At 39.6% G+C, this 23395-nt stretch overlaps 1 protein-coding gene across 2 annotated transcripts in view; it reads right to left on the bottom strand.

Annotated features, from left to right (window-relative positions):
- The window catches only part of RICTOR (RPTOR independent companion of MTOR complex 2), a 52916-nt gene that overhangs the window by 10641 nt on the left and 18880 nt on the right, over positions 1–23395 (bottom strand). The window contains exons 5-32 of one of the 2 annotated variants that reach the window (XM_053448108.1): positions 23154–23285; positions 21511–21574; positions 18701–18827; positions 17420–17589; positions 16760–16827; positions 14730–14797; positions 14059–14141; positions 13339–13426; positions 12913–13003; positions 12520–12586; positions 12352–12432; positions 11335–11435; positions 10852–11017; positions 10517–10618; positions 10314–10360; positions 10006–10141; positions 7025–7224; positions 6599–6725; positions 6021–6185; positions 5840–5916; positions 5595–5673; positions 5311–5420; positions 5098–5185; positions 4801–4893; positions 4312–4418; positions 3582–3811; positions 1890–2910; positions 1119–1296 (exon numbers count right to left, since the gene is read on the bottom strand). In XM_053448108.1, the coding sequence (XP_053304083.1) occupies positions 1119–1296; positions 1890–2910; positions 3582–3811; positions 4312–4418; positions 4801–4893; positions 5098–5185; positions 5311–5420; positions 5595–5673; positions 5840–5916; positions 6021–6185; positions 6599–6725; positions 7025–7224; positions 10006–10141; positions 10314–10360; positions 10517–10618; positions 10852–11017; positions 11335–11435; positions 12352–12432; positions 12520–12586; positions 12913–13003; positions 13339–13426; positions 14059–14141; positions 14730–14797; positions 16760–16827; positions 17420–17589; positions 18701–18827; positions 21511–21574; positions 23154–23285 (4066 nt within the window). Of the gene's footprint in view, positions 1–1118; positions 1297–1889; positions 2911–3581; positions 3812–4311; positions 4419–4800; positions 4894–5097; positions 5186–5310; positions 5421–5594; positions 5674–5839; positions 5917–6020; positions 6186–6598; positions 6726–7024; positions 7225–10005; positions 10142–10313; positions 10361–10516; positions 10619–10851; positions 11018–11334; positions 11436–12351; positions 12433–12519; positions 12587–12912; positions 13004–13338; positions 13427–14058; positions 14142–14729; positions 14798–16759; positions 16828–17419; positions 17590–18700; positions 18828–19813; positions 19941–21510; positions 21575–23153; positions 23286–23395 lie in introns of those variants that run through there. The other variant, XM_053448109.1, reaches the window with a different exon arrangement.

The following is a 23395-nucleotide window of genomic DNA, read 5'->3' as shown; positions in this document are numbered from 1 at the left end:
AGAGAGAGAGAGAGAGAGAGAGAGAGACTGGGTGCAGAGCAGAGCGGGGGTGGGGGCAGGGCAGGGTGTGAGACTGGGTGCAGGGCAGAGTGGGGGTGGGGGCACAGTGCAAAGGGGTGGGGGCACAATGCAAGTTGTTTTTAACATCTAGTTCTTAAAATTATTTTAAATAAACGAAAAATTTGCATATTGTTTTTTTATCCGATTAATCGATTAATCGAAAAAATAATCGGCCAACTAATCGATTATTAAAATAATCGTTAGTTGCAGCCCTACATACATTATTTATATGCATTCTGTACGTATACGGTGCATTGGTTTTGTATTACCGTGGCACAATCTACATATAATAAATGTTTCCTTGTAATGAATTGTCTGACCTACGATTGCTTATATACATATATTTCCTAATGTATCAATGTACTTCATTTATGAATCCAGCTTATATAAATTATCTGCATCATTTAAACTTGACATTATTGTACATTTGTAATTTTATGCTTTTAGTACGATTGGCTGTGCTTCCGTTGTAACCTCGAACGCCAGAAGCAACCTGAATTTATTTTGTTTGACTGCAGATTTTCAATGAGGCGAACAGTTCCCATCTCGATAAATAAACTTCCAGTGGCATGTAAAGAGGGTCATCGGAAATGAAGCTAAACATCATTGCAAGGGTCTCTATAGATCTGTGGTACTGAGGAACTAAAAGTTGCAATACCAGGTATAGAAAAATAAAATGACATAATGACATACATTACATTTTCAATAAACACCTCCTCTAAATGCCTCGCTCTCATAGGTCATAGTGTAGGTGTAGGTGTAGGCAAAGATGTGGCCGGGGAGGAAGCGACAGTCGGGTGAGGACATTCAAACAATTAAAAAAATATATCTTTCCACTGCCCACAATACAAGCAAATGTAAAATGTGAACTAAACCAAGTGTATTTGACAATGGAGCTTGCTTTTCTTTCCCTTGGTCGTATAACGTTATGTACAATTACCAGAGACGAGCGTTAACGCAGTGGCGAGCTGGGACATTACACGCCACCGCCTAGCGTGCTGCACACTCCGAAATACCACATCAAAGCAACATCCAACAACCGCATGACCGATACGCACCTGGAACATGTCATTAATATCCACTGGCAGAGCAAGGCCAATGTAGTCATCCGAACTGCCATAGGCAGCATTCGACACCATGGAACGTACAGAAGAGGACCGCTGAAGTGTATTCTGATTTATGGGACTTAACAAATCCTCTTTGTCTAGTGAAGCATAACTTAATGCCTTCATGAACCTGTCACACAGAGAAAAAGAATGATTTATAGAAAAAAACTTGCACAAAATTACCCAACTTGGGGAAATCCGTATGGAACACTGCACAGACACAGTATATTGTGAATAAAACCAAGGAATTCTCTATATAATAATAAAAAACTGCCAATGAGATTTCCGTTTCTAGAGAACACATTTTTGTCTTTAGGATTTGTATTTTTTCCTATTTGGCGAGAGAAATAAAATCCAGAAATCAGAAAGTTGCATGAGCAACCCCAGCATTAACCATATCTGTTAAATGAGCGTCACATCGTACAGTGAAATACACCATTATAGTCACTGAAATTGATTTCTAGTGACCGTGGGGGGGGGGGAGAGCACGATTTGCTCCTGCAAAACTGGGATCAGGTGTTTGGGTGACAGTAAGAAAGAATATTTGTAAAAGAGGCCACACTTAAAAATTAAAGAGCCCGTGTACAAGTGTTAAAGAACCCGTGTAGTACCACCACAGTTTTTTTTTTTTTTTTTTTAAACATAGCAAATATTAACCCTTAAAATAAAAGCTCTAGCATGACAACATATTTGCCGTTATGCTTATAGATACACAAACACTACCTGCTAGATGTTAGTCTGGAGTCCAAGCTTCCAGTTTTCATGGTTATAGTGTCAGTGAAAAGCACATCTTTTGCTGGCGACGCTAGGGCTTCCGAGTGGGACAGCGACGGATGCATCCGCTGCTGTTGTAATCTTTTCAACGTTGCATAGCCAAAGGCGTCCCGTGAACTTGTGTAACTGAAATGATAATCCGCTAAACTTTTAATGGTGGTGATCGAAGGAGCTTTGAGCGACTGTGCTCTCCGAGGAAGCGTGTGGGATAAGCCAGGAGGTACCAAGGACACGGAGTTGGATTTCGAGAGAGGAAGATGATTTGGATGCAGTATGGATGGTTGAATTGTTTTGATAGTCTTAGTGCTTACTACTGTACTCAAGCTCCCGCAGTCCGTATCAAGGTTTGCAGTGTCTATCCCAACAGTCTCTCGAGAAGGACTTGAACTCATTGAGCTTATGCCACTGGTTGTGGTGTCCGTATTAAAACTTAAGCTACGGCTCTTGAAATGGGTGTTCGTGGAACCGTCTCCTATTAACTTTTCTCTGCTCGTGTGGTCTCTGTGGTTTTCGATTCCAAGACTTTTCGGAAGCTTAAGATCGTTTTCAGTAAAACTAGGGGTGCTGCCGGCGTCATCATTGTGTTTGTTGACATAAGAAGTCTCTAGGCGAAGCGTGTTAATCTTTGGAACTTTAAAGACAGAGCTGAAACTATCCATGGAATTAAACTCCATGTTGGAGCTCGGCTCCGTCAGCGTTCGGTTTCTCCTTAAGCCTGCCTTGTTTTCAGTTATGCGCTCACGTGCTTTGGGGTCACTACTGCTGCTGTTGCTTCGCGGCTTCTTACTAGGCAGAGTTAATGAATTCAAGAAGCGACTTTTGACAAACTTGCTCTGAGCAAGAAGCATGAAAGGGCTGCGATCCTTGTCCTTCAGGGGTTTATCATAGAAGGTTTGCTCTGATTCTTCTGTGTAAAAGAACGGACTTGAGGAAGAATTCATATATCGATCATCTTCTATAATGAACATACCTACAGGAGAAAAAACAAAGCACTTTTGTCAGACACTGAATACAACTGGTTAAGAAAGACTGTTTCTCCCTTTAAATGTGTGATGATGATCTTCACATAACGTAAAATGTTCAAATGATAAACTTTAAGCCTTAAAAGGGACAGAGTTGAAACACGCAAGCAAAAAACAAAAAAGATTTAAAATTTTGATCTGTCAACACCGTGACATGGTTATTTAGTGCATGGAACTGTGATTTATGGAAACTGGCAAAAGTGACACTTGTTTTAAGACAATCCCTGGCCAGCAGCCTTTTCTTGACAGCAAGTCTTTAGTGACCATGTCCCTTAACCTTTAGATAAACCCAGACTTCTAAGGTTAAGGGTTACAGGCAAAACTAAAACAAAGACTGGCAAACAGTGGAAAGATATTCAACCCACAAATGTATCAAAGCTCTTGCAATGGCCATTAACATAAATGTGTTCCGCTATTGAGGAAATCATTTTAAATGTTGTAGTTTAGGGCAGTTAAAGTTCTAAATCCACCAAACACTAGTGAAGTTAAAAGACGGAATAAATTAACAGTATCAGCTCGGAACATTACGTGATTACTCAAAACACGTGTACGATGAAAGCAGAAAAGTCAGACAAAAAAAGGACACAGTATAAATAGAACGTCCGAAAATATTTCTTACTCGGAAGACCTGATTCACTTTCACTGTTGTGCCGAGAGCTGGTGGATTCCGAGTTCAAGCTGAGTGTGCTTGGCACGGACGATAACTCGTTACAGAGTTGCTCCATTTCGTCAGGGACCACGGGCCACAGGTGCCTGCGACTGTGCCGCACAGAGTCCCAGTTATAGAGCTTTAAGATGTCACAGCCTTGTTTCGTTTTGGAGAGTAGGCCAAGAACGTAGGCACAAGTTCTGGAGATTTCAAACACACACCGAGGTTACGATATGAAGATTCTGAGTGTTTTTGGACATTTCAGTCCCCTGCGGCTCTAGATATATTAGACATTTCAAATCCAAAATCCTTTGTCCTCTCTAGAGGTACAAAAGGGCTGAACTGTGGAGAAGCTACCGGGTAGGTAGAATGGTGTAAAGCAAGCTGCCAACTTACCTCCTCTTTAAGAGTGCGGTTAGCCGCAGGACTTAACCAACTAGTTATAAAAATACCATAACGGAATACGTTTCATTCATTACCCTGACTTTATCCTTACAGAGGCTACTCAAACCAACACCAATCAGGAATATAATAACTTAATGGAGAGGAATAATCAGATACAGAGAACAGCGATATTAAGACTTATTGTATACACGTAATAGTTATAACTCTATTTAACACCTTTTTTTATCCTGTAAACATTCCACATATTTAGGAGATATATTTCAAAATATACATACTAAAGAGACAATACACTTACCCTCTTATAGAGAGAACTTCGCAATGTTGGGCAAGGGCTATGATATCTGGTATTACGTTTTCCTCTTGAAGCAAATTGAGGCCCCAATTAGAAGATCCAATATTTCCCTAAAATTAAAATGGAAATAATCCAACATTTTGTAACTAACAGATACCATGCAATGCATTGACAACACAAATCTGTAGCTGTATTTTGTGTTTGAAAGAACTAGTCTGCTAGCCAGGGAATCAGTTTTATAGGAAAAGAAAGAAAATTTGTACACGTTTCTTAAAGTGGTTTTTATTTTAATGGATCCTTTCTACATCAGAACACTATTATTTTCCACCCTGCTATAAAACAGATGGAAGGTGTTAAGGAAACAAGGATGCATTGAAAAAACATCTAAAGATATCAAGATGTACATCCAGTGACACAACATTTATACATAAGTGACTATCACACCTGGATTTCTTACACCAAGTCCAGTACGTAGAACAGTAGGTATCTTACCAGTGACCAAAGGGCTGCCTTTAGTTGCTTGATCCCTTCCCACGTGTCTAAAGTGGGTGATCGGATTGTGTAACTAAGATCTGGGACAATGTTCTACAAATAGAAAAAAAAAAAAAAGACTGTCAGATTGTCAATTACATGACAGTTCATATCAAATAATATGATCATTCAACATTTCCACTTCTACATTCTCTTAGTTTGTACAAAATATTTAGTAATAAACAAAAGCATATTAACTTTAGAAGAAGGGAAAAAAAAAGATATAAAGTACATGATTTCTACAAATTCACTTCTCACCTGAACCTCCAAGAGATGACATCCAGTTTTATGGTGCACGAGCTGCCCATACAAGTGAACTGGCAAATACACATGAGGACGTTGTACTCTGTACATTAAAAGGGGGAAAAAAAAAGTTTGTTTTTCTGAGAAATATTTCCTTAATTGCAAACATACATCCTAGACAATTTAAAAGATTGATTTGTATAATCGTCTATTGGACCGACTGGTTACCTTTGGTTGCTCCGACGAACATAGTTATCTCCATCAACAGGCTTGCGGTATGTGGTCAGAGCTTCATTTAGCTGCTCTTCAATTAAATCCACATATTTCAAATTATACTCCTAAACAAAAGTTTGCACAAAACAAAGACATGCCATTTTAAATGTAGGAGAAATATTACAACTATTTTAATGTAGCAATTTCAAGGAACACAGAGGTAAGAACATTACATTGCATAATTGGTGTTGAGCAGAGGGTAATTGCCAGAAGCAATTCTGCGCCTTTTTTATTTTTACCTTCTGCCACTTTTCCAGCTGTTTCGTTACATAACCTCTTTCGTTTAAATATGAAAACCCCTTTGGAATAGACAAAAATCTGTCAAAGACAGAGAGGAAAAAGAAAAGGTAGGAACATGAATATGATATATGAATATGATTATATATATATATATAAATATATATATATATATATATATATATATATATATATATATATAAGCACTATGTGCTTACTGTATAACAGGTTAAAAGCAAAAAGTTACCTAAGTAAGAGGAGCAAGCCTTTGTCACCAAGATGAGAGAGAGCCGGTTTCATCTGGATGAGGGCATGAAGATTAGCCTTAAAATACAAAACGATTATTTTTAAATAAATTCAGAACAAGTGTATCTTCATCCTCAACCCATTATCTATCGTGCCATCCAAATATGAAAAAGTCAACCGACCTTGTCTTCACATGCCTCATCCAAGATGTCCAGAGCTTCGGTGGAAATGTTTTTGTTTTTGTCATGAAGCTGAGTCACCAATAACTCAATCCCCCAGTTGCTGAAAAACTCCACGTTGGCTCTCAGCAGAACCCGCAGATGCTTTGTGGCGTATAACCGACAGCTCTGCGCACAAAGAAAGAGATAGTGAACAAAGGGCTGGATATTTCCACTATTTACCTTCAAGCACTTATACAATGAACACGTAAGACACCATGACTGGGTTCATGTGCAGAACACCCTTATGTACTCTAGTTGGCACTTCAATGCATTTAAAGAGATCGCATTGTATGTATCGTATTTGTTAAACAACTTTAATAGATATGGTTTTGGAAAACAAATCTTGTAAGTTTTGAGAAATGTGTTACATGCTGGCCTAGTTGGGGCCACATCTTAGCTTCTACCCCCAATGGTTACCCCCAGGTTTGATGCTATACCTGCTCAGCACAGGTACAAAATATAACAAATATTAAGATATTCAAGAAATTGGTTAAAATAGAATCTTATTATGTAATTGACTTTATAACAAATGAACTTACATCAGCAGATGAAGTTAAAGTTTTTGAAAGAATAACTCTTGCCAGTCCATCTCGGCTGTAATCCAGGCTGGAGACGGCTAGCTTTAACAAGTGGTCTTGGTTTTTAAGCGAGCAAAGATTAAGAAGACTGTAATAAATGAAAACAAACATAAACAAAATGGCTCCCCTTGAACCCACATAGTTAAACTATACCAAATCCAAAACGAGATGCTGCCTTCAAATGAATGAGGTGACAAGAGTCATGGTGAGAGGACCATCTACTAGCTAGATATAGACAACCCATAGACTTGGAGCTACATTAAAATACAAGGGAACCACTTCTACAGTAGTCAGTGGTCAAGAGGTTCTTGCGATGGTGATCATATGCTATTTCCACCGATTAAACTTGGCCTATTCTACAGGACCGCACATAGCATCATGACTTACCATTGAAACACGTTGCATTTCTCAAGCATCTTGACACCATGCGGATGGCAGGACAGAGTGCCAATAAACAGAAAGTAGTACTGGCTCAGTGTGTTTTGAAGACCATTGTTCTGAAGACTCCGTTCTGGTTTCATCCCAGATGATGCGCCTAACCACTGTACAATGTCCTTGACAAGTTCTTCTAAGTAATTCTGTCCGTCCTGAATGGAGGCAACAGTTACAAAAACACACATGTTCAGGAAAAACGTGCGTACAGGGCAAACACCACAACATGCTATTTTGTGTTCCTGGTAAACGTGACAGTGTAGAGGTGCCTGTTATATAGCAGGGGAAATGTGGCAGTTCACTCACTACGTTACCTGCGATAGATATTTTGCAAGTAACACAATGCAGTTGAGTTACCAATACAATAAAATAAAACACAGGTCTACTTGTTTCACGGTTTTGCTTGTCTGCTTATTGATCACATGCATGAGCGATAAATACCGATTGAATGTAGAGTATAAAGTTATCCAATGACTTGTCTAATGAACCGGGGAGAGAGATGAAACCTTCCAGAGCCAAAAGTTTGTTCTCCAACACTACCCTGTACAGCCCAAAGGAAGCCACTAAAGGGCTACAATCAACCAACCATTTTCCTCCACATTTTCTGCATATAAGATAAAATAATGTAACCATTGAGTTATTTGCCCAGCAATTCACGTGTTTACATCTAAAACTCATGTGTGCCGATGACTTCTTAATCATTTTAATGTTTAAGTCCAACAAACGGTTCGGTTACATGTAAAAAACAAAATGTGTCAGATTTATTCTATGAGTAAAACAGAGTGGGAACGTAATCCTCTCTCACCCTGCAGTGCTTCGTGATCACACACTAACTTAACCCCTTAGTGACCGGCCTGTTTTTCAAATGTAATACCCGATGAGACAATGACCATTTACTGTGCCCCATGCACACTGTATATTGTTTTAGTTCTGAAAAAGTCAGGAAAAAAATTCAAAGAAAAAATATATTTTTAAAAAATAATCTTGAAAAGATTTTTCTGGGAGGGCTAGATGTCACAAAAGCGTGTATTAGAGCGACAGTATCCTCTGGCGGGATCAGGTGCGTTATCTTGGCTATGATCCTCATATGAAAGGCAGCAAATTTTGTCACAGCAGAAATCCGATGTTTGATTGATAAACCGCTGCCAAGCAACACACAGAATCTGGGTAGCTCTGAACCTCCAAATTCTACACCAGTTGGGTTGGCGTTTAATAGGATTGGTGATCAACAAGACTTCTGCCTTTTCGGGGTTTACCTTTAACCAGCTAGTTTCCAAGCATTGTAGGAGATCAGCCAAGTATCAAATGCGGCTGATAGATCTAGAAGAATTAGGATTGAATAATCTCCCTCGTCTCTTGCCATCAGAAGATCGTTTAGAACATGAACCAGGGCTGTAATTTTTTCTGAAGCCCGACTGGAAAGGATCACACATCTTTTTCAATGATTTTGCCCAAAAAAGGAAGGTTGGAGACTGGCCTAAAATTTGACATGCAGTCTGGGCCTAAGGCAGGCTTTTCTATTCCACAACTGTTTCTTTTAACAGGCATTGCAGGAACACCGGCGGAGCAAAGAAACCAATCGATCGCATTCCAAGATCACTGAACCCCACAATGCCAACTGTCGTTAACTGCGTTTCTCCGTGATGTGCCTGGCACGTCATTTGTCGTTGAGAATTTATTAAATTAAGTCTTCAATGTTTGTTAAACACATTCTTGCAGTTATTGTAGTGTATATATTCACAAACACACACACACACATACAAACTATATAGACAAATGTATTGGGACAGACCTCTTAATTATTGAATTCAGATGTCTCAACCAGACCCATTACCACAGGTGTGTAAAATAAAGCACCTAGCCATGCAGTCTGCACTTACAGACATTTGTGAAAGAACATGGGTCATTCTGAAGCCCTTGGTGAATTCAAGCGTGGTACCGTGATACGATGCCACCTTTGCAATAAGTCAGTTCGTGAAATTCCATCCCTGCTAGATATTTCAGTCAGCTGTAAGTGGTATTATCGGTAAGTGGAAGCGTTCACGAACAGCAACAAAGCGGAAGACCACATAAAGCCACAGAGAGGGGTCACAGAGTGCTGAAGGCACATGGAGCGTAAAAAGCCACTAAAACTCAGCTGACTCCACAACCGATACTGGCATTAATATCAGCACAAAAACTGCGCGGCGGGCGCTTCATGGAATGGGTTTCCACGGCCGAGCAGCTGCATGCAAGCCTCACATCACCAAGTACAATGCCAAGCGCCAGATCGGGTGATGTAAAGCACGCCGCCACTGGGCTCTGGAGCAACGGAAAAGTGTTCTGTGGAGTGAAGGATTACAGCAGTCTGATGGGTGGGTTTGAGTTTGGCGGATGGCCGGAGAACGTTACCTGCCTGACTGAATTGTGTGAAGTTTGGTGCAGGAGGGGTAATGGTCTGGGGCTGTTTTTTCAGGGGTTGGTCCTCTTACTTTCAGTGAAGGGAAATCTTAACGCTTCAGCATACAAAGACATTTTGGACAATGCTATGATTCCATCTTTATGGGAGTAGTTTGGGTAAGACCCTTTTTTATTCCAGAATGACTAATCCCCAGTACACAAAGCAGGGTCCATAAAGACGTGACGAGATGAGTTTGGCGTGGAAGAACTTCAGCGGACGCACAGAGATCCGACCCCAACCCCATCGTACAGCTTTGTGATGAACTGGTACGGAGATTGCGAGCCGGGCGTTCTCATCCAACATCAGTTCCCGACCTCACAAATGCTCTGGATGAGTGGGCACAAATCCCCACAGAACCAACTTCATATGAATGTCTATGTATTTAGAATGCAATGTCATAAAAATCCCTGTTGGTGTAAAGGTCAGGTGTCCATATAGTATGTGTAAATATATTTATACATAAGGTCCAAAAGAGAAAATTCAAAAATGCTCTCACCTCTTCAGATTCCAACAAAAACTCGGTAAACTGGCATCCCACGACAGTCAGCTGCTTCGCCTTGTTAAAGTCCAGATCTAGATTGGCATAGAGTTTGCTGCTTGGTTTATAAAAGTAAAGGAGCCGCCGAACAAACCTAAATATTCCAAAAATAATGAAGTCAATGTAAAAAAAGAAAATAAAAACATTATAAAAACACATAGAACATAGAAACGACACTGGCTAATTTCATAGCTTTGTAAATAAACCCGTGTATACAGTGTGTGTTTGTAGTGTTATATTACAGCATGTAACTAATGTTGTTATACCTGTGCAGCTGTTCATCTTTATAATTCTTCAAGTTTACATTTGGCCACTGCAAAAAAAAAAAAAAATAATAAAAAAAAAACGTTAACTTTCTACCAAGAATTCGTATGCAGCTTTCAATTACTCATGCAATACACGAGAATTTTTTTGATTTAAAAGGGTCTGTAATGTTATATGCCGTGTGCCAAGGAGACAGATGACTCACCTTGAGTATGGTCCCTATGAGGCTCCAATTCCACTTCAGGTTTTCTTTATGGTTAAGCACTTGGCTGTCTCTTAGGTTTGTCACCAAAGCGTCTTCAGTGTCCTTTGTCATAGAAGAAAGGATTACAGGTTAAATATGAACAATAATTTATAAAGGTTGTCAAGCTAAATAACAGTATTAAGCCACAAAAAATAGACAATAATGGAAAAATGTAAAACATGAAAGCCAGTTATAAAAAAAAAAATAAAAAAAAAAAGGAAGGGTATGTATGATACAAAATCAAGAAATAACAAAAATCAGAAAACTGCTTCAAACGGTCATCTCTAAGCGCCTACCTTCAGAATAAATATATCTTTCTGAATACGTTGATGCTGATCCCTTTTTTGGTGCGTTGTAATCGCTTTCTGCACAATGTGATCCAAATACAGACTGTGTGGCTTTGGACCTCGTTTCTTCATTTCGTGGAAGCGTTTTAAACAATTTAAAGCAGCACTGGCCCGTCTGAAATAAAAGAATTGGCAATTACAAGTTAAACCCGTTTTTGCCATAACTATATAGGAAGCTCAGTGGCCTTTGGAGGTGATGCATCAGGCTGCTGCGCATGACCACCTGTCCCTGAGAATACTTTTTACTCCCAACCAAGGCATTTCATGGTTGGTTAATGACACTGACATCAATAACAAAAGGACTCTGGACCTTCACCTACATCAAAAAGAGTCTGGACCTTCATCTAACCAAACTAAGTCTGATTATTCTACTGAACATTAAATACATGCCACGCCACACCTGATTTCAAGGAGATAAGTCATGATACTTACAGCCTTTTTTCAATCGGTATATCAAAAGATGCCGCCATGTTCATTAGCGTTGGTAAGCAGTGTAAGTGATGACTATGCGAATGAGGAAGGATTGTGTTTGCCTGTGGATTAGAGAAACACAAAAAAGGGAATTGAAGTACGCATTCAACCACAAGCTGTTTACGGATGCATAATAATCTTCGGGTCCTTGCCAAGCCTAAAACAATAATGACTAATAAAAGCGACGGTATAATTTATCTTTTTTTAATGAAAAAGTTATCTTCTGAAATTACAAACGAAGGTGCATATGGGCAAAACAACATAAAAACGCATGTTTATTCCTTCGAAGCGCTGCATGTTTTGAGATGTTTGCTGAAAAATGTTCACAGCTATAAATATTCTGTACGGTCTGAATTATTTATGCCACAAAACTGCGTAGTTCAAGTTTTTATTGGATACGTCACAGCTGTATGATTTGCATGCTTAATATTAGATCTCACTTAAAATCAGTTATGATGTCATTCAGCAGAAACACTATGTTCTTCATATTCAATATCAGATTCAGTGACAAATTCATCTGCCCATGTAAATTTAAAGCGCTTAATTCTGAGCAACAGGCTGATAAGCATCCTCTAAAGTGTTTCCACTAAGGTGAATCTTGGATCAGGTCAGTGGCTGCATTCAATGTCTGGGCCCCTGCCAAGTCAAATGGGAAGAACATTCACAGACAACCCCCGGGGGCATTTGCATTCTGAAGGATCTCACTACAAACCCTTAGGCGTGTTCCGCACAGCTGGGCCACATACCAGACACGGCATTACGGACATTGAGGCGTGAAGCCTCCCCATATAGTGACTCTGCACACATTGCAGATGCTCCAGACCAGGGAGATCCTGTGAATTGCAGCTAACTCATCTGGTAACTAGAAGCTGAGGCTTACAGAATGGACCACAGATTAATTGGTTATTTTGGGGACCTGGTAGAGATGGAAAAATTGGACAGCAAGAAACAAGATCCAAAAACTAAAGATGGACATACCATTTGCAAAAGTTCCCCAAGCATGATTGTTGCCCTGACAGAGACATCATCATCGCTGCTAGTGATGACCTCGACCAGACCCTGAGGAAAGATCAGACTTTGGTAACATAATTCACACGGAAAAGTTTTCGGATAAAGCTAAAATTTCCATATACGCTTTAACCTCACCTCCAACAAACCGTTTGTAATGAAAGCAGAGAGTACCAAAGCTAGATAGTTGTCAATAAGGTCAGGTCTGGAAAACATAAAATATTCACATTAAAGGCCAAAACGCTCAATCTAAGTAATCTAGACTTAATTTTTTAACACCAATCTATCCAGCCACTTTTTGTGCAAAACAATCATAAAAGTTGCAGACAAGTTCAAAAGAACCCTCCCAAGAAAGAAAAAAAAAAAACAAGCAAACAAAAAAGCATTGCACCAGCTCCATAATATTTGATGTGACTTTTTACTCAGCTGCAGGCTGAGAATGGTTGCTTGCTGGAAGGAACATATAAGCAAAGCAAGAAATAATAGCATTCCATGTATCTTCATACAAAGTCATTTAGGGTGCTGTATTACCTGGAGCGTGCTCTGTGCGGAAGAATTGTTTTAGCCTCTGCTGTTACGAACCCATCAGAAAGCCTCCAGCTTTCCTGAAATCGACTGGGTTCTAAAAAAAAGGAGAGAGTGGGTAAGACCCATGTGATCCATATAGTCTCCATATATTCCTACATGCTGTAAGACCTCAAAAATCATGGCCTGGAAGCAGTTTTATGAATGAAATTAATTTGTTCGTTACAGTAGGGATATCACCGATTCCTTAGTTCATTCCCTGTAACTCAATCATATCCCAATGTAACGCATACCCAGGGAAGTCACCCCCATAACATACACTCCAGTTATATTAGCACAAAAAGAGGGCCAGCGGTGTAACTGAAAATAGTGCTCATGGGATTCAGGGTCAAGACCTGAAGAAGAGTTCCTCTGTCGGTTGGCATCACTTACCTACACTTAAGAGAGCCTCTATAAAGTCCTTCGTAACAACAGGAACCGGGAGGCGGAAAATTTCATACAGTACCTCAAGAAGACCTCGCTGCACACAACAAATCAGAATAAACAAATTAATAGAAAACAGGCAACGCTTACTTACAACGCCACGTATAGAGCAGCGGGTCTAAATGTCTGGAGAGGTTTGAACCTACACTACCAGGAGGATACATTACTGGAGCTCACTAAACAGAGCCACCATGATGATGAGCGGCAATCTTTTGAAAAGGCTGGACTTTATTACACAAAGGGTGGCAACAGGTTACAGGATGTTTTAACCAGTTTTCAGGTAAGATGAACACTTAATTCCCTTGACGTCACAATGCATTATGAAGGCCAACCCAAGCGAGATCCTTCTGGTTAACGCATAGGTAATGCAGGGAGATTACCCTGATTTAACTATACATCATGCAGGGTCAGCACAGCTCTTATTGCGAGAAAAGCTCACTGGGGTTGGAACATTGTAATGCATTAAGGAAGAGCAGGAGCTGAAATGTTCGAGTCTCCTGTAACCTCCTGGTCTAGCGAATACACCCAGTGCCCGTAGAACGCAGCGCTCATGCGTTCACGGATCTCATAATAAATTGTGCAACGTCAAAACAAAGCTCCAAAGAAAACCTGGAATGCTTCATATCCCAGAACAAAAAGATTCATACACATGTATATATTTTCACTTACCCGTATCTCCATGTTTGGTATACAAAGTACCCCGATGAGAGACTGGATCCCAGAGTTTCCAGGCTTGCATAAGCTAATTATACCTGCAAGAGCACATAATTACACATATTTCAAACCCTGAAATCAATACACCATTGTATAAGAGATTTACTCATTTAAAGTAGCGTGTCTATGTGTAAACATTTCATAATCTTTCAGCGCCTCATTGGTCCACCTATGAACCTGTTAGTCTGTTTCTGCTCCGAGTGATCACGACACAGATATTGCCTTAAGGAAGGTCACTCGAGTCTTTCACAAGACTCTCGATGTCTATACATAAAATACAAGCTGATTGCAGTGGTGTGAATCCATAATGGCAAACTAACAAATCTTAGCAGTATTTGACAATCACAAAAGCAAAGGATGATGCTAAAAATGTATATGTGAGAGTAAATCCACTATCATTCTGAGAGATACCTTAACCATAACTGTGACCAAAGATCACATTTGCTATAAAATCTAAACCTTTCCAGTGGTGTCTTACAGTATTCTAAAATGAAACGGTCTAACCCTTGTGTCATATCAAGGCCTTGCTTGATCTTCATATTGTTGTAAAGCTTTCTTGTTCTTCTTTGCTCTGTAAGCTCAACTGAAGGACAAATTGTAGTAAGATGTGAAATAATGCCCCTTACCTGCCCACGATCGGAAGGCGGCCACAATCCCCAGTTTGCTTGCTTGGAACCGGGCCTCTCTGTCCTCCCTGACAGGGAAATCATTGAAAGCATCAGCTCTTTGCACGATAAATTACACATCTTAGAAAATAAAAGGGAGCTGTAACCAGATTCCAGATACAGCGGCATTACAAAGTCTGATTGGGATCAGATATAAGAACGCCATTACTTACTGATCCTGTGAGTCGGTTTCTGTGTCCCTGCGCAAACCTGTGCTCTAAATCTCTGTGGATAACTAGACTTGATCCGAACCCTGAACAGAAACTATTAGCTTAATTCTTTCTTGATTGCGCTGGTCAGGTTCTGGAACGTATCGCCTGATTCTACAGCATTGTATGTGTTAGAAGGCGACCTAGATGCTAACACGAAGCAGAATAAAATAAATGGCACACTGCGGCTGAAAGACGGCAGACACTGGAGGGTTACACTATTAGGATTAATGCGATGTATCGCTGAGAAATGTGTTGGGTGATTAAACGAGTCCTTAAAAGCTGTCTGGCCCTGGCCTGGATGTCATGTTCTTGTGAGATCGAGGTAAGCGGGTGGCAGAGAATCTCCAGAAGAGATTCCATCGCAGTGTTTTACACAGAATACACCCAGCAGCTGCGTTATGTGATCAAAGATTTCAAACCAACACAAAGTTCAAACCTTTCCTTACAGTCACTAAAACCAGAATGTCTGTAATCCAAAGTGAAGCAAACGTGTGAAAGACACTGGGTGGTGTGACTGTAACGGCTGTTTCACATTTAGCTAAACTGCTGTGTCTTTGTTAAGTTGATGGCCCCCCTCTCTCATTAAAGGGGAATTCCAGCCAATGCTTTTAATTACTACAATAATTCTTTTTTAAACAGTTGTATCCCCCCCCCATAATATGCCTTCAGGCAGCAGCATATTATCCATTTGTCCGTGTTTTGGCTCTGTTATCTTAGTCCAATCCACTAGACAAACATTGATTGCTTATCATATTGCCTGTGGTAAATAATAGAATGGCGCAGTCTTAATCACCCAGTTGGACACTCTAATGAAAGTCCAGACAGGAAGATACTTCATAGTTCACTGTTAGAATAAGGCTCAGTGTGGTGATTTAGCAGAGAAAGTCACTAAAATATCACAACTGACAATATATATATATTTTAACCCCTACGCGTTATCCGATGTACTATTGCGTCCTCTGAAACAAGCCCTAGGTGCCCAAGGACGTAGGAGAATCCCCTTTGATTTTGCAGTCTGGGGTCCCACTTGTCAGCAGGAGCCAATTACATGAGATTCTCAGAGAACGTGTTTTGGGCATTCTCTGCAGACGCCGTTTTAAAAGCATAAAAAATATAAAAGGTTAAAAAAGGGTACCATCCAGTCTCAAGAGCTCTTTAAGGACCTTAAAGGCAATTCAGGTCACAAAGTGTAAGTAGTAAAAAAAAAAAAAATGAAAGAAATAGGTACCCAAACACCTCGTGCTACCGACTAGGGAAAAAAAAAACTAAACTGTTCATGCCCCCAATGCAAAGTTCAAAAATAAGGTAAAAAGTGTACTATGTAAGGATGCATTTTGCTCCCTTATAAACAGTCAAAGATGTATGCATTCTACTTAGGGCATGTTGAATACAAATAAGGGTTTGTGTGTGTTTTTTGTATTAGTGGGACCAGAAATCCTAATTAAAATTGCAAACTTTTTTGAATTTTGACAGGTTTTTTTCACATTATTCCTAATTAACAACAGACTGGAGAAAAAAAGGCAACTGACAGACCAAAGCTGCCCTTGGAAAGACAATATATAATTTGTGTGGGTACACTAAAAACGGAAAAGGTAACAAAGATATGATAAAGTGGCAAAAAGGCGAGTAAGCCCCTCTGTCACAGAGGAGTTAAGGACAGGTAGGGCTTTCTCTTAAATAAATATTTATATCATGACTAATTACTAACATATTATTAGCTTTTATTTACATAGCGCCAACAATTTACACATCGCTTATGAAAAACGTAATCGCGCTTACTTGAGCTGCCCTTCTGCCGTGTCTGGATTATGTCTGTAGTGGAAATCTGTGTACGGTGCAAGAATTTGCTAAAAAAAACAAATATAAAATTGTACAAAAGCACATGATTAAAAAGTTACTAACAGTTTTATCTTCACAGCTTCACACTTTGCATTTTAGCATCACATAAGCTTTAAATCACAAGAAATATGGAAATGAAACAAACATTCTCATCCAAAAAAATTTGTAAAATATTAACCACCAGAGAATTACAAAAAGCCCCAACCACCCGGCCTCTACACTTTTTACTTATTTGGATCATCTTCATGGTCATTTGAAGCTTTTTTGAATTAATTTATTATTTATTAATAGTTCTCCTCCACAATGTATTAATATCACAACAGTAATCATTTTTAAAATTAAATCAATGTATATTTTAGATAATCTTGATTTGTGTCATTTGAGATAACATCAAGATCTTCTTAAACGTTAAGAGCTGGGATCAGATTACTCTGACAGAGAGACAACAGAAAACAGACAAGTTGGTTAATGTAAAGTTTTACAAGAAAATATTGTTTTAAATAGAGAAATAAAATGTTTTAGAATTTACTTGATCTTAAAAAGGGGAATACACAACAGTTTGGCAATTACACTGAAATTCTTAGAAACAAATATCCTTACCTCTAATTCTACATCAGCTCGCACGTACTGTCGGGTCTTGGGGTGATTAAGCAAATGCAACACTGTGGTGATGAGCGCTTCATTTATTCGACTTAACTGACAGTCAATGACATTTTTCAGGATAGTACTGAGTCCGCCTCGGAGCGCCACCAACTCTGGGTTCTGAAGCACTGGGACAAGCGACCAAAGACATTTTAGTATTTAATGGATAGAAACAATCATGAAGGTCTCCAAACCTGCTTTCATCCATAACAATGGGGTCAGTTTCTCAAGCCTCTGGGAGTGCATTAGTTTTTCATGTTCTGGTCCATGGGGTACTTGAGGTAAGGTTTAGGATCTGTAGCCATCACTGTCAGCATTGGGGGGGGGGGAGTCTAACCCTTGCATACATGCTACGATCGCTCACAGTGGTGATATACCTGTCCAAAACTCTACCGCAGAAATATACACACACAACTATAAATATCTGTATGTATTAATACCTGAGCTCTTATGAACCAAAACTCATAACTGAACAAGGATGACTTAACTCATAACTGAACGAGGACGAGTGCCTTTGGAGCCCCAACCCACTATGGGGGGGGGGTCATACTTGTGCAAAACATGCCGTTGTAGGCAGTAAATGTGTATTTTCACATCTATCCTTCAATACGTTGTGGACATACTACTACACATACTGGATCCATTTAATAAAGGATGGAATGGAAATTTTACTGGGGAAAAAATAAAATTGTTACTTTGATTTGGTATATCCTGAAATATGCTAAAATTCCCAAATGTTGTATCATATCATGAAATGTGATTAACAGCTAAGGTTAAAATTTAAGGCACTTATGAACTTTAACTTCTCTTTAAAAATGTTGGTCTTGGCTTAGATTCAGGACAGCTTAACTCCTATCGGATGCATGTTTAAATCCCCTCACTGTATTAGCCTCGATCACTTATGATGGGAATATATTCCATTTTTCTACCACCCTCTCAATGTAAAACTTCTTTACATTGCATTTGAATATAGAGACATAATTAGGAACACTATGGCTGGTCTATAGGAGATCTGGTCAACAGATACAAGCCGCCACATGCATCCAGGCAGGTCCTAAGTAAAAAAAACCCACACTAAAAAGTGTGGAAATTTCTACATCGAAGGAGGAATTGCTGTATGAGGAACATACATGTATAATGTATGGACTAAAAAAGCTATGGCTAAGAGACAGAGAACTTAAATGGCAACCTTGCAAACCACCTTCAGCTCAATGTAATTAAACCATGAACAGCACTTACTTAGCTCACAGATAATTGCAATGCACGCTCGGACCAGCCTGTCTCTCTCCTGAAGACCATCGTTTCCAACTGCTATCAAGGAACTGGTTATAGAGCTAGGAAATAAGGAAGCATTCACAGTAATCATCTGAAAAACACAAATAAAGGATTATGCAACTACAATGTAAGACCTGTAAGGCATATACAATCACCCAGCACAGAGCAAAATTCTATCAGATTCTAACATATTAGAAGAAAAAATAGATATATTCTTGTATACCAAGGACACAACTGTAAATGATAAAACAAATCCATGGTCAAGTGGCTCTCAAATACCCAGACTAACGCATGCATCTCACATCTATTTCTTTAGCAGAAAGAAACCTCAAAGTAATAATGCCCCAGGTATATGTGACCAGTCTAGGAGGGGACTGGTGTAAAGCTGTATGGAATACCATAAAATAGTTTTCCTTACAGGCTCTGTATAGGAAGTCCTGTAAAGAAATATTTTTCACCTTGAACATAAAATGTAGAGCAACATACATTAGGCAACAATTTATCCCAATCTAGGGTGGCTGTAACCGGCCCCCCTGCCCCATGGTGTACTGCACCTCAATGGGACGGTTAAGAGAACATCTGTAATCTTCCCCAATCAGCCTATTAACACTACAGAGGGGGCACCAAGCCGTCACAGCCTCTATAGCTGTCCATGGACAAAGAACAAGCTTTTATCTATTTCTGGTCCTATAAACGGGAGGCTGCCAGTTGCGTTATTTCAGGCAACTTCCCCAGCACAAGCAACCGAGTACTTGGTAGAGAATTAAACCCGGACCTTCTAATCCAAATCCTTCTGATCTACAAAGAATCCAGGAAATCACATATTCTCCATAACTGAGCAATTTTTGGTTTCCGTAACGACCGTTTCAAACCATCAGAGTAACCCGTAACAAACAAAAAAAGTCAGTAAAAGATAAATCCCAACGTGCATTCACACATTTCACTTCAATGTTGCTTCAAAATAAAGCTTAGCACTGATTGCCACATCTGCAAATAGAGTGAGAAAGCATATTTTAGCGTGTTTAAACACTCACAAACCCACAGCGTAAATACATAATCTGAAACTTCCATACAGACCTCAAGACCAGCAGCGTGTTAGTTTGGAGGTACTGATGCTTATGAAGAGTCGTCCCTTCGCATGACACCGGGAGTCATTTAAATAAGAGGACGCTTTAGGTGACACTTGAACTCTTAGTTCATTACACTGATAAACCTCAGCCCCTGAATGTCAATAACCATTCCCCAAAATGACGATTATTTGGCAGCCGTCAATCCCAAAAACAGCTTGGTCGTGGCCATCAAGGATAAATAAAAAATGTTCAAGTTCAGGTTAATAATTCTGTGTTCATCCAGGAAATGTTCGATTTCTGCGCTGAGGTAGAGGCAGGTATAGGAACTATACAGAGATCATTATACATCTATACAATACTGCCATTTGCTTTAATTAGAATACACTGCTTACATTAAAGGGTTTGGTAATCTGGCACAGCTATTTATACACCCCAAGAATATATGTGATCTATGTTGGATCGAGAGCAGAGGTCACCCGAGGACACGCAAACACATAGGGAATGACCGGGTTGCACAAGGAGTGTTTATACAGACAACAGATGACCGCGGACTTGCAACCAAAGCAAAGTTCTGTATTGGTGAATGTGTTTGTGGAGTTCCAGTCATACCGCACGGATGGAACGCAGTTATGTCTCCGGTACGGCCAGTAATGACTTACAACCAAGACACATCGGAGGCATGTAGTGTATTCTATTACAACAAACTGCCGCATTCTCTATGACGGTACAGCAGCGTATTCACTATGAATGCCAATGTTCAATACCCCAATGTCGTTATTCATTATAAAAAGGTAGCGACACGGCTGGTCCTGTATATTGAATAGTTAGAAACAGTAAGATTTTGTCAAAGCCCACTTCACTGATTGGCTTATGCATTATACAGGGCCAGCGCACTGCAGGAGAAACTTGTCCAGGATGGCCCTCCATAATAAACAGTAGTGAATAAACGCCAGTGCCTGCCATGTTCATTTCAGTCTGTTACTCTGAAATATACATTTCAAGCATATGTCTGCACAGACGTCTTCAAGAATGCCTTATAACATATTTCACCAATTGATTCCCTTTTATTATTGTAGTGCATTTCATCCCAAAGATGAGTTGCACGTTATGATGAAAGACAAGCTGTTGGGCTATTGTGCATCTGTGAAATATACCGAACTGCTCTGGACACAACGGGCAGAAGGCAGAAGACCGCTGTGATTCTCGACAGCAAAGTTGAACTTGATGGATTTGCGCCTTTGTCGTGTTATTATGAATTAAAAAAAAAAAAACTGTCAAATATTTGTTTTATTCCTAATGCTTTAGAACATCTTTCTTTTTGCTTATATTTCATTATTTTTTCCCCCTTTTCTCTGTGTGGGAAATAAAGTCAGGATGTACCAGTAGATCCTAATAGGCATTTTAGCACAGCTTTATAGGACTTCTGGAATTTAAGAATATTCAGTTGGCAAAAGAGTTCGCTAAGGATGTGTTTAGCTGTGAACACAGCCCGGGGCAGAAAGCACTTGGATGGTAACGCAACAGAGGAGGTGCGAAAGAATGCCAGGGGAATTCAGCAATGCTAACAAGATACTCCGAGAAAATAACGGCCGAACGTACTCAGAATTTCCCCACAGCTGCTGAAACATCTTGTAAAACACAGAAATCATTCACAAATTCAAGGCTCAACGCAGGTCCATCTTCATAAAATAAAATGTAATATACCTTTCGGACTAGTCGAAGAGCTTGTGTCCTTTCTACTTCGTTACTCTGCTGTATATCTATGCACCTGGGTACAAAGCACAGTAATTAAATGAAATACAGACATCCATAGATACTCACACACAGTTATATATATTTAGTAAGGGAGGAGTTTATGGCTAACGAAAAGAAAATTTCTCCGTGAAATTGCAATGGATATACATACAAAAAAAAGAAAAGTCCACCCTCTTTGGATTCTATGGTTTTTACATATCAGGACAAACAATGATTTGTTCCTTAGCAGGTCTAAAAATCAGGTAAATACAATCTCAGATGAACAATAACATATGTTTGTTATGTCCAGATATGTAAATCCACAGAATTCAAAGAGGTGTACTTTCTTTTTCATTTTTATCATATAACTTAGAAAGTCTATGGTAACCTATATTAATGTTTAAAAGGATTGCAGGGAAGCAGCTGGAATTCTTATGACAAAAGGCTATATAATTAGGGTTCTAGGACATGGACATATATGCAATAAAAAGACAGATTTAAGAGGAAAACAGAGACGCCTCATAAAAGCCCAACTGTTTCCGGATTATACAATATTTACAATGGTATTTTTAAGATGGGGTAGGTACACTGGACCCTTCGTAATTTACATTAGCCCAGACGTCTCTCTCCTGAGAACCGGCATATGTCGTCAAACAGTTACAAGGGAGATCTATTTACCAGTGCACAGGGGACCCTGAATGACAAATAGGGCAACGGGCACCCGTTATGCGGCTGAGGGGGCTACCCCTAGTCTCAAGAATCCCTTCCTGCACATACGGAAAACGGCCAGCAGAGCACACAACATTATACGTTTCTAAAATAATGAGGCATTTAACAAGTTCTATGTTTGTCATAAACCCAGAGTGTGGGTGAAATGAACGTTAGTTGTTGTTTTTTACCCTATTGACAAAAAGACTGAAGACTGAAGAGCAGATCACTAAAAAGGCACATTTCACACCTGTTTGAATCTATGAGAAGCACAGACCAGTCCAAAACCTCTGATGCGCAAAGGTTCACAAAACACATAATATTTCTCAATGAGGCCTCTTGCTCTCAGATGCCACGAATACTACAACATTTATATTTTCTATTTTGTTGTGGTTACTATTCTTGTTGGCTTTGACAATCCTAATAATTACTGCTGTTGTCAGCGATTACATAAAATGGAATCCGTGAGGGAAGTAAGACAACATTTACCAGCCTTGTCATAGAAAACTGAGGCATAAAACAAAACGTCTGTCATCGACCTATAGCTCCTATCACTTGCTGGGAGAAGAGGTTCCACAACAGAAAGACGAAAGGTAGCCAAGAGCAGGCTGTACTGTAGTCATATACTGCTAAGAAAACAAACTGGAGAGGCAGGAGCACACCAAGCGGGGGGACAGAGACTGAGGGTCAATAGGAGATACGACAAACAAGTGATTTAGGAACTTTTTTAGTGTGAAACCCTTGCGTTTCAGCTGCACGGAACCTTTGTCAATCCCAAAACGTGGCCGTGGTAATACCGTACATATATTTCACACAGTGGACAGGGCATGACACAGACAAATACATAATTGCAATGAATGTTTAAAGAATGATATAATTTGCCACCAAATAACATTAATACATACCTTGCTATTAAGTAGTCTACTTTCAACATTAGCACCTTCTCTAAAATACTGGAATCTCTGATAAGGTAGCGCAGGGCCCTGAGTCCAGCAGCTCGCACTTCCTTCGCTTCATTTAACAAAGCTAATCGCAAACTGAAAAAAGGAGAAAAAAAGAAAACGATTTATACCATCCACAATCAAAAGGGTTTTTAAATATACTTCATACATGTACTGAGAGGTGAGAGAACAACCTTTGTCACAAA

Source organism: Spea bombifrons, chromosome 1 (assembly GCF_027358695.1).
Source record: "Spea bombifrons isolate aSpeBom1 chromosome 1, aSpeBom1.2.pri, whole genome shotgun sequence".
Classification (NCBI taxonomy): domain Eukaryota; kingdom Metazoa; phylum Chordata; class Amphibia; order Anura; family Pelobatidae; genus Spea; species Spea bombifrons.
This window is presented reverse-complemented; position numbering and strand designations above follow the sequence as displayed.